Below are 11,693 nucleotides of genomic sequence, written 5' to 3'. Positions count from 1 at the left end.
GAGTCATCGATGGGGCATGCAATACTATCAAATCATGCACTCAATAGATTTCGACTTGATATCGTGAATGCGACATGATATATGATAGCAATTGCAAGTACCCCGCTTAGGGTGTCAAAAGAGCACGGAGACAAATGCACATCTCCCAATGCAAGCCGCAAAGCACAATTCAAACCAGATCAAATTTCTGGGTCATAAGAGTTCCGTAATATATGTAATCTGTATGCTTAAAGTTTTTTTTCTATATAGAAGCTTCTCAACTCGGATATCGGCAAAGCTACGAATCCGTAATAGGAAACGCTCTTCCGAGCTGAGAAGGCGCAGCATTTGCGCATATTTCTTACTCTCTTCTTGAAGATACAAAGTCTTTTTTCACTTTTATCTATCACACTGGACTCAAAACTAGCTCTTGAAACAGAAGCTCTGTTGAACAACACCCTCGGTCGCTTGAGCCCCTATTCCACTTGAGCCAGTGACCTCACGTCACGAGCCAAAGTCCACTTCACCTCAAGGTACTCTTCAAACTTTACCCACCATGTCGAACTTCGAAAATCCACGAATGCAGGCCCTAGTCGGCCTCTCAGTAACAAGCTTCTGCACCCTCGCCTTCCACGCCTGTGCCAAATCCCTCACCACCTCTGAGTCGGTTACAGCCCCACCTCCCGCCTGGCCTTCAACCCAAAACTCCCACCTCGAGGACTCACAGTTCAATACGCTTGTGATAACACTAGAAACCCTCGCTCGATCAATCGCGCAGGTAAACTCGTCCATTCATTCACGCATCGACCATGAATTCTCGCTCCTGCAAAAACAGGCATCTTGCCAAAAAACCCCGCCACCAAGTATGGGTCCCAATGATGGTATTTATATACTGATGAGTTTCATCGGTATGGCTTGGTTTTTTGGGATGTGTGTTAGCTGTAATGGGATGTATAACATCTCAGAGAAATTTATGCTGAAGGTGTTGTTCACGGCGGTTTGGTGCGCGAATTTGGGGTTGCTAGTTGTGGTGTTCTTTGCCGAGGGGATGAAGTGTTATGTCTTCATCTTGGCGGCGGTTTGGCCGGTTCAGGTGGTGATGGGATTGAGAGTTTGGTTGGTTTCGGAGAGTGAGGTTGGGAAAATGGTTGGGAAGGTTGGCGAGAAGGAGAAGGAGAAGCTGTTGATGCTGGAGGAGTTGGAAAAGCTGGAGAAGCTGAAGAAGATGAAGACTGTGAACTCGTGAGCTACGGATTGGTGTGCTGGATGAAACTTTAAATTCATTGGAGGAGACTGAAGGTAAATCTGGCAACTCCCAATGGGTCTTGGTTTATTTCAGTGCTGATTCTTCGGATAGACAAGTCGAAAGTCTCTAGCTCAGAGGATCTGGGTACCCACGAGTGGCGTCTCATGCTAAATTTCTTGCCGTAAGCCTGGAGGGCACAGAAAGATTGTCAGGGAAGAGCACTTTACAAGGCGAAGAGCTCTAGTGTTATGATAAATTGTCTACAAAGAGTGAAGAGTTCATAATCAAAAGCTGAACAAGGCGTCACTTCACTCGGAGTCGTTGTTCCATACGCCCTGGACACGTCAGCAGAGGGCGACGCAAGTTTCGATTGGCCGAGAGCCCAGCAGGGCAACTTAGATTTTAGCCAGAGCGAACACTTCGGGTAAAGTTTTTTTTTTTTAGACTGACACTTGTAGGGCGTTCAGCGATAAAAGTCGACCAGACGAGCCACCACCAATGCGTTGTGAATTGCCTTCCTGCAAAAAGGAGACATTCTTCACCAAAGAGCACTTTATTCAGCACCTGCACCGCCATCGTGATGAGGCGAGAGACAACCTCGTCGTTCCAGGTTCATGCCAGTGGCCTGGCTGTCGATCTAGAAAGTCCGGGGTCACAATCCAATCCAAGGTCGACTTCGACCGCCATATCAAGCGTCATATGAAGTCCCATTGGTGCGATGTCCCTGGTTGCAAGTACGGGGAAGGTTTTGCGAGAAAGGTTGATCTCAAGCGTCACTTGGAAACCCATTCGAAGGATCGTGCATTCGAATGCCCTGATTCTAGCTGCACCAGTCGTTTTCTCAGATTTCGCGGAAAGATAAACTTGACGATCACATCAAAACTTGGCATCCTCATTTCATGAATATTATCTTGTCCAAACGATGCGATGTTCATGGATGCACGGTCAAGAAACCTTTCAATTCTATTGAAGATCGTCAGGCACACTTCACAACCACGCACAAGATTCATCGCCCAAATCACTGCCCAATCGAGGAGTGCACCCGACACAGCAATGGATTTACCACTCTGGGAAAACTTGTCGAACACATCAAAGTTGAACATGATCCTCCAAAATGCACATTTGACCATTGCGACTTTCGATCCTTAGGAAATGTTATGGTCGGACACGTTCAGCGAATGCATCGTCAAGGCAACGGCTGGGAATGCAAGCTTCCAGGATGTGAAGGATCAAAGTCTGGATTTACTTACGACCGATTCAGATCGCACGTCTTCTCTCATGGCATTGGCAATTGGTCTTACAGCCAGTTGTGGGCTGTGGACCGAGGTGATAAAAGTTTTATACTTGACGGAACGTTTGTGACGTGCAAGCATTGTTCTGAGAGCAGGGCTCCATCCGGTCAAAACGAAGCGTCAAAAGATGGGACCGCATGATGACCACACTTTGAAGTCTCAAACTGTTCCGATGGAGGGTTGGGCTTCGTTATGGGGCAAGATAGGCCTCCTAAGGGAAACTTTCATTTCATATCCTATCGACTTACAATTTGTTTTCGCGTTTCCAAGATTTCATCGACTACTATCTCTACGCTCATTAATGGAAGATGTCAAGTTAGGAAGGACAAATAGGAAGGGCAAAACTAGGTATATCACTCGGAAAGTACGTTAGCTACTTGTCTATCGCAATCAATGATTAAATCTACTTCAAATCACAAGAAAACTTTCCAGGGCGTCTGAAACCCTTAAGCTTGAACATACTACGCTCTATTGTCTTGACTAGTACTTTTGACTGGTGGGCCTAATCAACCTCTCGTAGTGTCCCCTCCAACAATTCATCACCCTAACCCTTCCATAGGAAGTGCGATTCTTACAATCAACGCGAAAGTAGAATTTGATACATGAAATCATATTTCCTCATCGGGTTGAACTACATCCTACCAGCCTCAAAGTAAGTACGAATCTTCTCTTCTTAGCCTTAGTAGTGAGACTTGAGCATGCAACTTTTTTTCAGCTCTTCGGTCCACTTCCCTTTCGTTCTTGGGACCAGACTACATAGGTCATGACATTATCGAAATGAAAACTTGGAAGAATATTTTGCTTCTATTGAGTAGACCCCGTATCGAGACTTGAGCGTACAATTTTTTGCCCCTCGCTTAATCTGGGAATACCTTCAAATGAGGAAGGAGCCGCCTTCCTCTCATCCCACACTCCCTAATATATTCAAATAAGCAGTTTTTAACTCACAAAAACCCAAATGGTCTCGCAGTCACAATTTCCACTTACCCTCAAGTGTCAAACTAACAGCCAACAGAACCACACAAACCCCTTCCGTCGCGTCTCCATTGAGACAGACATCAAATCCACCTTCCTTAATGTTATTCAATATTACATTCTGCAGGTTCTCCTGTTCCCAGCATGGCAGCTTCCGGTTCTAGGATTTGGAGTCTGCCTACGACGTGGGATAAGAGTCCTCGGACTCTGACGCCCACACATAATAAGCTCAGGTCCCTTGGTGGCTTTGCCATCGAGGGATCAAACACATGAACGAATGAACAACAGGTTGCCGGGATTGAGAGGACTGGGTCCTCTCCTTAGATCCTCTCCTTAAATAAACAAAAAGTAAGTAGTTTCTTCTCTACTCTGACTGCGAGATCATTTGAGCAAAAAAAAAACTTTTTTCGCTTTAGATAGGTGAGAGACATGGATGATGGGGTTTGTGAGCTTGTGGAACGCAAGGTCAAATCTTGTGTTCGCAGCTTGAGAATTTGAATAAATTGAGTAAGACATGGCAAAGAGTATTGCAAGCATCTATTCGTTACCAACCGATCACCTAAGATCTTCTACATCAATCTCTTCATCCAAACCTACCTACAGCTTAGCCCTCCCCTCAGTCGCCTTATGCAACTCACCCCCCTTCTCCTCAAAATACTCCCTAATCTTCGCCCTCGCCACCTCAACCACACTAGCATCCTCCACCGTAGCCGGGACCTGAACCTCCTTCTCAAACTCCCCATGCACCGCATTCTCCACCAACTCCCTTAACACCCTCCTCAACGTCTTACCCGACCTCGTTTTCGGGATCATGCCTTTACCCTGAATCATGCCGCCTAGGGATGCTATAGCGCCGATTTGCGTTCGGACCAGTTTTTGAACTTCGGAGTAGAGAGCCGAGGAGGGGATTGCGGAGGAGGGATGGTCGGGCGTCGAGAGGGTGATGAAGGCGAAGGGGAGGTGGCCTTTGAGGGAATCTGGGATGCCGACTACGCAGCATTCGGCGATGGTGGGGTGGGAGGAGATGGCTTGTTCGATGGAGCCTGTATAAGCATATCAGTATTGAGCTGAAAGAGATTGAGAAGAGGTATATACCTGTGCTAAATCGATGGGCTGCGACATTGATGATGTCGTCTGATCTGGACATGACGTGGATATATCCATCCAGATCTATCATACCAGCATCGCCTGTGTCAATCCATTGGCCTTCAAATCTCTTCAGATACCCTTTATAAAATCTCTCCTCGTCTTGCCACAGTGTTCTGAATCCTGTTGGAGCAAGTGGCATTGCCAGGACAATGTTACCCATTTTCCCCTTCTCGACTTCCTTTCCAGAATCATCAACAATTCGGACATCGAAGCCTGGCATGGCTTTTCCTGCACTGCCAGGTTTGATACCTAAAGGTTGGACTTCTCGACTTTTTGTTTTGCGGTCTTTGCCAGCATGAGGAACGAGAGCTATGCCTGATATCGGGGATCCCGATTCAGACGACCACCAGTTGTCAATAACATTTGCTCCATCTGCTCCATATTTCTGCAGCAGATCTTGGTACATTGTGATAATGCTTGGTTCTGACCTCTCGCCAGCGAGGAAAAGAGCTTGCAGACTCTTCAAACCTCCTCTTTGGCCAATCTCTTTAAATAACTTGTTTTCGGGATCATCTCTTCGGATAGCTCTCAATGCAGTGGGAGCTGTAAAGAGTGTATTGACTTTGTATTCCTCGATGATTCGCCAGAAAGTGCCAGCATTTGGTGTGCCAATTGGTTTGCCCTCGAAAAGCACAGTGGCTGCTCCTGTAAGGAGAGGTGCGTATAGAATGTATGAGTGTCCAACCACCCATCCAATATCAGAGGCGCAGAACATGACGTCTCCAGGTCCATGGATACCAAACAGGTAACTGATTGACAGATGAAGTCCAACAGCGTGGCCGCCAGCTTCTCTTAGGACTCCTTTGGGAAGACCAGTCGTTCCAGATGTGTAGATGATGTAGACCCCATCGCTCGACTTGACAGGTACACACCCTGCTTTCAGACCTCTGCTACTTGCACTCTTCACCAAGCGTTGCCAGTTCCTCTGTCCATTCTGTTTATCTACTGCATCCCACCTCAATTGATCTCGTTGCCAAATAATGGTCTTCTCTGGTTTATGTGACGAAAGCTCAATCGCTTCCGTGATAAAAGGCTTGTAAGCCATAGGAGGCTTGGCACCATCAATCCCACACGAAGCTGTGAGAATAGCAACTGGTTTCGAAGCGTCGATCCGCTGAGCGAGGGACGCAGGTGCGAATCCACCAAATACAACAGCGTGTATAGCCCCCAGTCTCGAGATAGCAAGAATTCCGATGAGAGCAGCGGGGATCATGGGCATATAAATCAAAACCACGTCTCCCCTCTTAACGCCCTCTTCTCTCAGTACGCCAGCAAAAGTCTCTACTTCCTTCAACAACTCCTTGTATGTGATTTTTCGTTTTGTTTTTGTGACGGGACTATCCCAGATGATGGCTGTTTGGTCTCCATTGCCGGCTTCGACATGTCTATCCACGCAATTGTAGCAGGTTGAGATCTCGCCGTCGGGAAACCATTCCCAATGGTCGTGTTCGACGCCTGAGTTTAGAGATTTCGATGTGCGGGTAAGGGTAGAGCTGGGCTTTTTGTGCCAGGAAAGATGTGAGGCTTGTTCTGCCCAGAAGGAGGATGGGTCGGTGAGGGAGTGGTGCTGGACTTCGTCTTGGGGATGGGATGGCATTGTGAATTGCTGTGAATTGTGAGTAAAGGTCGCATAGGGAACGGCTGTATATAGCATACCTTCGAACGGAATCTTTCCTTTGATATTTCAATCGCACTTCTAAATGTAGCACAGTGTCACTTTACCACAGCTTGTAATTAATTCTTGGATCACAGCTCAATGCCGAGGTATTGGAAGGAGAAAGAAACAAAAGAAACGCAATCGCACGACTTCAGTGCAGCAGATAAAGAGAGAATGAAGCGTGAATGAAATATACTTCATGACGAGGGTAGCTTAGCATTACCCCGGATATCCTCTCGGACTGGAGGATGATCCGTTCTTGGGGAAGAGCAGCGGTGGACCTTTGCCCCGCATTGCTTCCGCTCTCGCTCTCGCTCGGCTTCTTTCTTAGTTGATCAACGTGACTGCACGCACTGAGATTTATTCATATCTGAACATTCATGGTACAGAACTAAACATGTACTAAGAGGAAATTTGTTTAGAAACCTTTTGATCGGATATCGATTCCAACATTTGTGGGCGAATACAAAACTCAGAATTAGTATCAATCACATGACCCGTTCTATTCTCCTCACAGTTGATTTCCCACTTTTTTCGACTCAAGAATGCCTATATATTGGATTGAACTGTTGACTGAATCTGTATAGTTTAATTTGTGATTTGATTCTAGTTACTGGGAACGTATATTTGCAATGAAAGAACACGCTTCGTTTGAATTCGACGGATATGATGACAAACTCAATACCAGGACATTTCTTCAATCTTCAGAGGAGACAGAGCAAGTGCTAAGAGAGTTACAGGTATGAGATCACCTATACCACGAGCATATTCAGAGTCACCATGACACGCCTAAGAGTTCTAGGCATGAAGGGTATTCAATTTCTACGCCGAACATAACAAGAACACGGCCATCAAACATAGCATCGATCGAAGCAATCCACCATCCATCCACCATTTTCTCTTCTCCTTCATCACTTGAATAAAAAGAGTATCTTTAACGCCACCCAATATGTTCAAATGCAAGCTTCTTCTGCCATCCACATGTGATAATCTTACAAGAGCAAGGAGGCCAACCCTTTTACTCTTCCCAAGAACCTGAATTTCCCAGAGGTTCTTTCTTCTTTACCCGCTATGATATGACCAAATCAATTGAAGCACTTTTAGTGTCAGTGCAAGGGTTTAGCGACGAGTGAAGCAGCACATGATGCCGGAACGTCCCAAGAACCACAAGCAACCGATGAAACGGACACAGGACAAGACGGCAGTGGCATACAGAAGAACGGTGAAGAACTTCTGTGTACGGACTGAGGCTGTGTCTTTGCTCTGTGAAATTGTTAGCAAGGTCCTCTGAAAAGAAATAGAAGGTAGTACTAACCCCGAAACCGAACTTGTCAACGTTGTCACTCGTGATAACGACAGCCAAAGCAGCATTCGAGAAGATCCAAGAAATGAGGAGCTTGGTTCTGAAAGACTTGTAGGAGTCTTCCAACGTCTTCTTCTCGACCTCAACTTCAGGAACCCAGGGCTTCAAAGCACGCTTAACGGTAGCTTCAAATTGACTGTCAATATCCTCTTGTGGTCTGTCAATTTCTTCAATAACAGCACCCTTGCCATCCTCCTTCTTGGTAGTCGCAGAGGGAAGAGCATCGGCCTTGTCAGAACCCTTGGTACCCCAAGAAACATCATGCCAGTTGCTGAAAGCGTAGACCATGAGGATGTTGATGTAGGAGGACATGAGAAGGAGATATTGGCCGAAGGAGTGGAACATGTGCCATGGGTCAAGGTACAGGAACGAGGCAATGAAGTACAATCCAAAAGTGGCCAAGAGAGCAATGATGATGATACCACCAGAAGCTCCGTCACCACCGAAGAAACTCTTGAAAAAGTCATCGACACTATCAGTTTTGATTGATGAACCAGAGATACCGCGAACGGCCAGGTACATGGATAGGACGATTAAGTAGGCATTGATTGCACCGAAAACGACGAAAGACATGAGGTAAGTGACCTTGGAACCTTTAGGTCTGTTTCCGAGAGCCAAAATGAATTGGACGAGGAGGAATGCCAGGTAGAGGTACTTCAGAATCGTGTTGATGATGGGAGTTGCAGTATCACCAAAAGGCCAGCCATGATGTTCAGCGGATGTAGATGATGCTGCAGTGGGTGTACCGACGAGATCCATAATAACAGTCGTGGTAAGCCAGAAAGATGCCAATGTGAACCAGGAGAGCAGAAGACTGAAAGTGTTGTAGAGCAGTTGAATATGGAGGAAGAACATTCGAATGATGTTGTGACCCGACTTGTACATTCTGCCAAAATGCATGACAGCGTACATACTGGCCGCAAAGGAACCGTTAAGCCATCTTCGACGTTGTCCAATAAATTCAGCAGCTCCCTCAGGAACATCAGTTTCTCCCTTGGCGGCTTTGATGTATGTCAGATGCCACTTCGAGCCAGCCTTGGCGACCAACTCGAAACAAAGAATTCTGTCTTCGGCCAAGAACATGTTCTTCTTGAAGATATTCATTCCCTCAATACCTTTCTTTCCGAGCTTCTTCGAAAGTGTGTGATCACCATGGAAATATTGCTCCAGAGGACGGCCCATAATAGCTCGGAAACGGTATGCGGAGAAAGCACCGGGCAAGACACTAACGTATCCGAAAGACGACTCGAGAGGCTTGTCGAGAATATTGGAAATCTTGTACTCGAAATTCTGAGCAGCAACCAAGGGATTCAACAGTTTTCGACCACCCTGCCCAACGAATTAGCATAGTAAAACATCGAAACGAAAGTGAGGGGCTCTGGGAGCCGGGAGCTGTCTCAAGAGCTCTCGTTTGCAATATGTCTCGGCTCTGCCCGGCTCTCGGCTCCCAGAGCCCTCATACAAGAAAACAATAAGTTAGTATGGGGATTTGACATACTTTACCCAACATGGCATGGATTTCACCACAAGCTCCTCCAAGATCCTTGTCATTGTAGAATCCTTCCCAAAGAGAAAGTAGCGATTTCGGGCCAGGCTTGGTTCCAGCATCCAGAAGGATGCAGACTTCAGGGTTCAACAATCGACCAAAAGCGTTGAAAAGCCATCTATGAGAGTTGATCTTTTTGCTGTTCTTTTGCTTCAAGCAGAACATCATCTGCACAGGAGGCAGGGTCTGAGTGCTCTCATCGGTGGGTCGAATCAATTGCTGGTTCGCAGTGACAGACAACTGTGTAGTATATTCGAAAATGTGGGCAACGGTCTCCTTTCCATCGACATCTCTCTTCATGACACCATCTTGGTAAACACCAATGGTTGCCAGAACATCCAAGGTCTCCTTGTCGCAGGGATCGATACCATCAAAAACAAGGCACACGACAATCTTTTGCCACGCTGGACCGCCAACATTCCAGAAATCAGACTTCTTCAGGTTGACAATATCGCGGATATTTTGCATAACACCATGTAGCGTACGAGCTGTGAGCGTCTTATCTTCATTATAATAGGTGATTGCAATGAGCAATTCGGTGTGTCGATTGTACATCGCAGGTCGTAGATTGTAGCCGTTCTTCAGCGTAAATTCATCGGGATCGCAGGTGGCTGCTGTGTAACGCATAGTTGAAAACTCCTCACTTCCCGCCTCCACACTCGCCTTGTATCTATCCTGGATAGCATTTTTGATAGCTGATGGGACTGGGTGATCGACACTCAGGACAGTGCCTTGTACAAGCTTGACCTTTCTTGTTGCGTATCGCTTCAATCCACCGGCTGGGGCTTGTCTTTGTCGCCATGCTTCAGTTGAGCTCGTCTCGGATCTAGAGTAGGGGGAATCAGTTCTGGCTGGGTATGGGTTATCCTCAAGAGAGTGTCCATATTCGGTGCTGCCAGCATACTCGCTGCTGTATGGTGCTGGAGCCGCGCCTCCCGGTGTAGCGTAGGTCTCAGTGAGACTGTAAGCAGATACTGGTCTCACGGGTGGTGTTCTAGTCCTTAATCCACCTTGATCATATGGGCTGCCAAATGGCCCAGCAGGCGGTTGTGAATGTAGCAGAGGTTGGTTTCCTTCTTCGTCATCTTGAGGAGGCATATGATACTGTTCGCACGGGCATTAGATGATGATAATTGATGGAGCAGATATATTTGCTTACGCTGTTTCCAGGGGGAAGGTCCTGGAGGGGGCGACCATCCTCATGGGGAGGATTGTACGACATGTTGATGGCGCGTATTAACTACTCTAGAAGAATGGAAAACGAATGTTTGATTGTTAGGGCTGATACGGTAAGACGATGCCGTTGTGTCGTTGGTCGTCGTCGGATTCGGAACTTGGAATGTGCCAAAGAAATCAGGGACTTGAGGTTGTCAACACACCGACGTCACCGAAAGTCTGGCCCAGGGAAATATTTTAAAGAGGAACGAATGCTAGGGTCGGTGAAGGGTTTTGTAGATTGATTGTAGGAATGAAGGTGAAAGAGGGGATGTGGTGAGATTTTGACGAGTTTGTTTGGCTTGCATAGGACAGTATCACTGGTCGTGTTCCTCAGCTAAAAGGAGAAGGAGGCGTGGGTGGATGTTTTAGCTCGCTTCTGGTTACGAACTCGCGAGCGCAGAAAAGCTCCTCCGTAAACTCGCGCTGCTGCTGCGAGAAGAACGACAAAATGCTTGCTTGCACTGCCACTCGACGAATCTAGGCTCTTTGTTAGGAGACGCCGATATGCAGCAATCGTGTGTTCAGCTGTCAACGGCGAAAAGTCTCTGCATCCCCTACTTCCTTGTTATCGAGGTTGAGATGCCGATTGACAGGTCTGAAGAACTTCTCTCAAGGTCTGGCTATGTTTCAAGGTTTGATGATCTCGTTTCACAAGTACAGTACCGCTTCCAGGGTCCCAGCATAACACCACCATGGCAGATATTGTGACGATTCACAGCAAGACATACGTCCAACTGTCATGATTCACTCTTACAGATTATTTTTCGTTGTTCGGCAGAGTGCGGCAGCCTCAGCTCTCTTGCCTTGACGCCTCCTCTGGTGTCCTCACCAGCCTCACTTCTGTCTGACCTGAGATTGTAAGGGGTTCCAGTCTATTTTTAGGATCTTAGTCTTCCCGCGGAAATTTATAGTGGAAATTGCCGAAACCGGTTACTGCTTGGGGCTGTGCTTTCCAATGTGAGAGTAGAGGTTCAAAGACCTACTCGCTATCCGACAACAGTACCTTCGATTTGTTGAGGCAAACGAGAAACGTTCCGTTATAAGGAACGACATGGACCATTGTTCCATCTCATTTTGAATCGAAGCGGCGGCTTGAATGCGACGTGACATTACTCATCTTTCAGATTCAAAGGGGGCTTACATCACGTGTACGAGTTGACTTTGATTACAACCTAGGCCGCTGCATTCGTATGCTGCATTTGTTGGTTTAGAGAAGTCTCTCTCTATTGTGCATGTCTGTTCGGCCGACTTTCAGCTCTCGCAGGAGA

General features: G+C 46.9%; 4 protein-coding genes across 4 annotated transcripts; 2 read left to right on the top strand and 2 right to left on the bottom strand.

The window, feature by feature from the left end:
- Positions 1-372: 372 nt before the first annotated feature.
- On the top strand, positions 373-1,450 carry LY89DRAFT_688438 (uncharacterized protein). The gene is made up of 2 exons (XM_018215703.1): positions 373-1,278; positions 1,337-1,450. The coding sequence occupies exon 1, from the start codon at positions 536-538 to the stop codon at positions 1,223-1,225; it is 690 nt and encodes a 229-aa protein (XP_018066309.1). The 5' UTR covers positions 373-535; the 3' UTR covers positions 1,226-1,278; positions 1,337-1,450.
- Positions 1,451-1,962: 512 nt separating this feature from the next.
- On the top strand, positions 1,963-3,028 carry LY89DRAFT_216975 (uncharacterized protein). The gene has a single exon (XM_018205910.1). The coding sequence runs from the start codon at positions 2,125-2,127 to the stop codon at positions 2,656-2,658; it is 534 nt and encodes a 177-aa protein (XP_018066308.1). The 5' UTR covers positions 1,963-2,124; the 3' UTR covers positions 2,659-3,028.
- A 949-nt stretch (positions 3,029-3,977) lies between these two features.
- LY89DRAFT_709853 (propionate-CoA ligase-like protein) lies at positions 3,978-6,538 on the bottom strand. Its single transcript, XM_018217788.1, has 3 exons — positions 6,298-6,538; positions 4,588-6,247; positions 3,978-4,535 (listed from the first exon to the last, which is right to left on the bottom strand). The coding sequence occupies exons 2-3, from the start codon at positions 6,236-6,238 to the stop codon at positions 4,090-4,092; spliced, it is 2,097 nt and encodes a 698-aa protein (XP_018066307.1). The 5' UTR covers positions 6,239-6,247; positions 6,298-6,538; the 3' UTR covers positions 3,978-4,089.
- An 879-nt stretch (positions 6,539-7,417) lies between these two features.
- Positions 7,418-10,429, bottom strand: LY89DRAFT_593677 (chitin synthase 2; the record flags this gene model as incomplete). Its single annotated transcript, XM_018209763.1, has 4 exons — positions 7,418-7,561; positions 7,614-8,990; positions 9,160-10,311; positions 10,367-10,429. The coding sequence occupies 4 exons, from the start codon at positions 10,427-10,429 to the stop codon at positions 7,418-7,420; spliced, it is 2,736 nt and encodes a 911-aa protein (XP_018066306.1).
- Between the last annotated feature and the right edge of the window lie 1,264 nt (positions 10,430-11,693).

Source organism: Mollisia scopiformis (assembly GCF_001500285.1).
Source record: "Mollisia scopiformis unplaced genomic scaffold LY89scaffold_22, whole genome shotgun sequence".
NCBI classification, from domain to species: domain Eukaryota; kingdom Fungi; phylum Ascomycota; class Leotiomycetes; order Helotiales; family Mollisiaceae; genus Mollisia; species Mollisia scopiformis.
The sequence above is the reverse complement of the archived record's forward strand: the minus strand, read 5'-3'. Positions and strand labels throughout refer to the sequence as shown.

Excerpts from the sequence above, each read along its gene's own strand:
- LY89DRAFT_688438 (XM_018215703.1), top strand. The coding sequence starts at position 536 with ATGTCGAACTTCGAAAATCCACGAATGCAGGCCCTAGTCGGCCTCTCA.
- LY89DRAFT_216975 (XM_018205910.1), top strand. The coding sequence starts at position 2,125 with ATGAATATTATCTTGTCCAAACGATGCGATGTTCATGGATGCACGGTC.
- LY89DRAFT_709853 (XM_018217788.1), bottom strand. The coding sequence starts at position 6,238 with ATGCCATCCCATCCCCAAGACGAAGTCCAGCACCACTCCCTCACCGAC. Across the intron at positions 4,536-4,587 it reads AGCCCATCGATTTAGCACAG|GCTCCATCGAACAAGCCATC; the intron begins GTATATACCTCT and ends ATGCTTATACAG.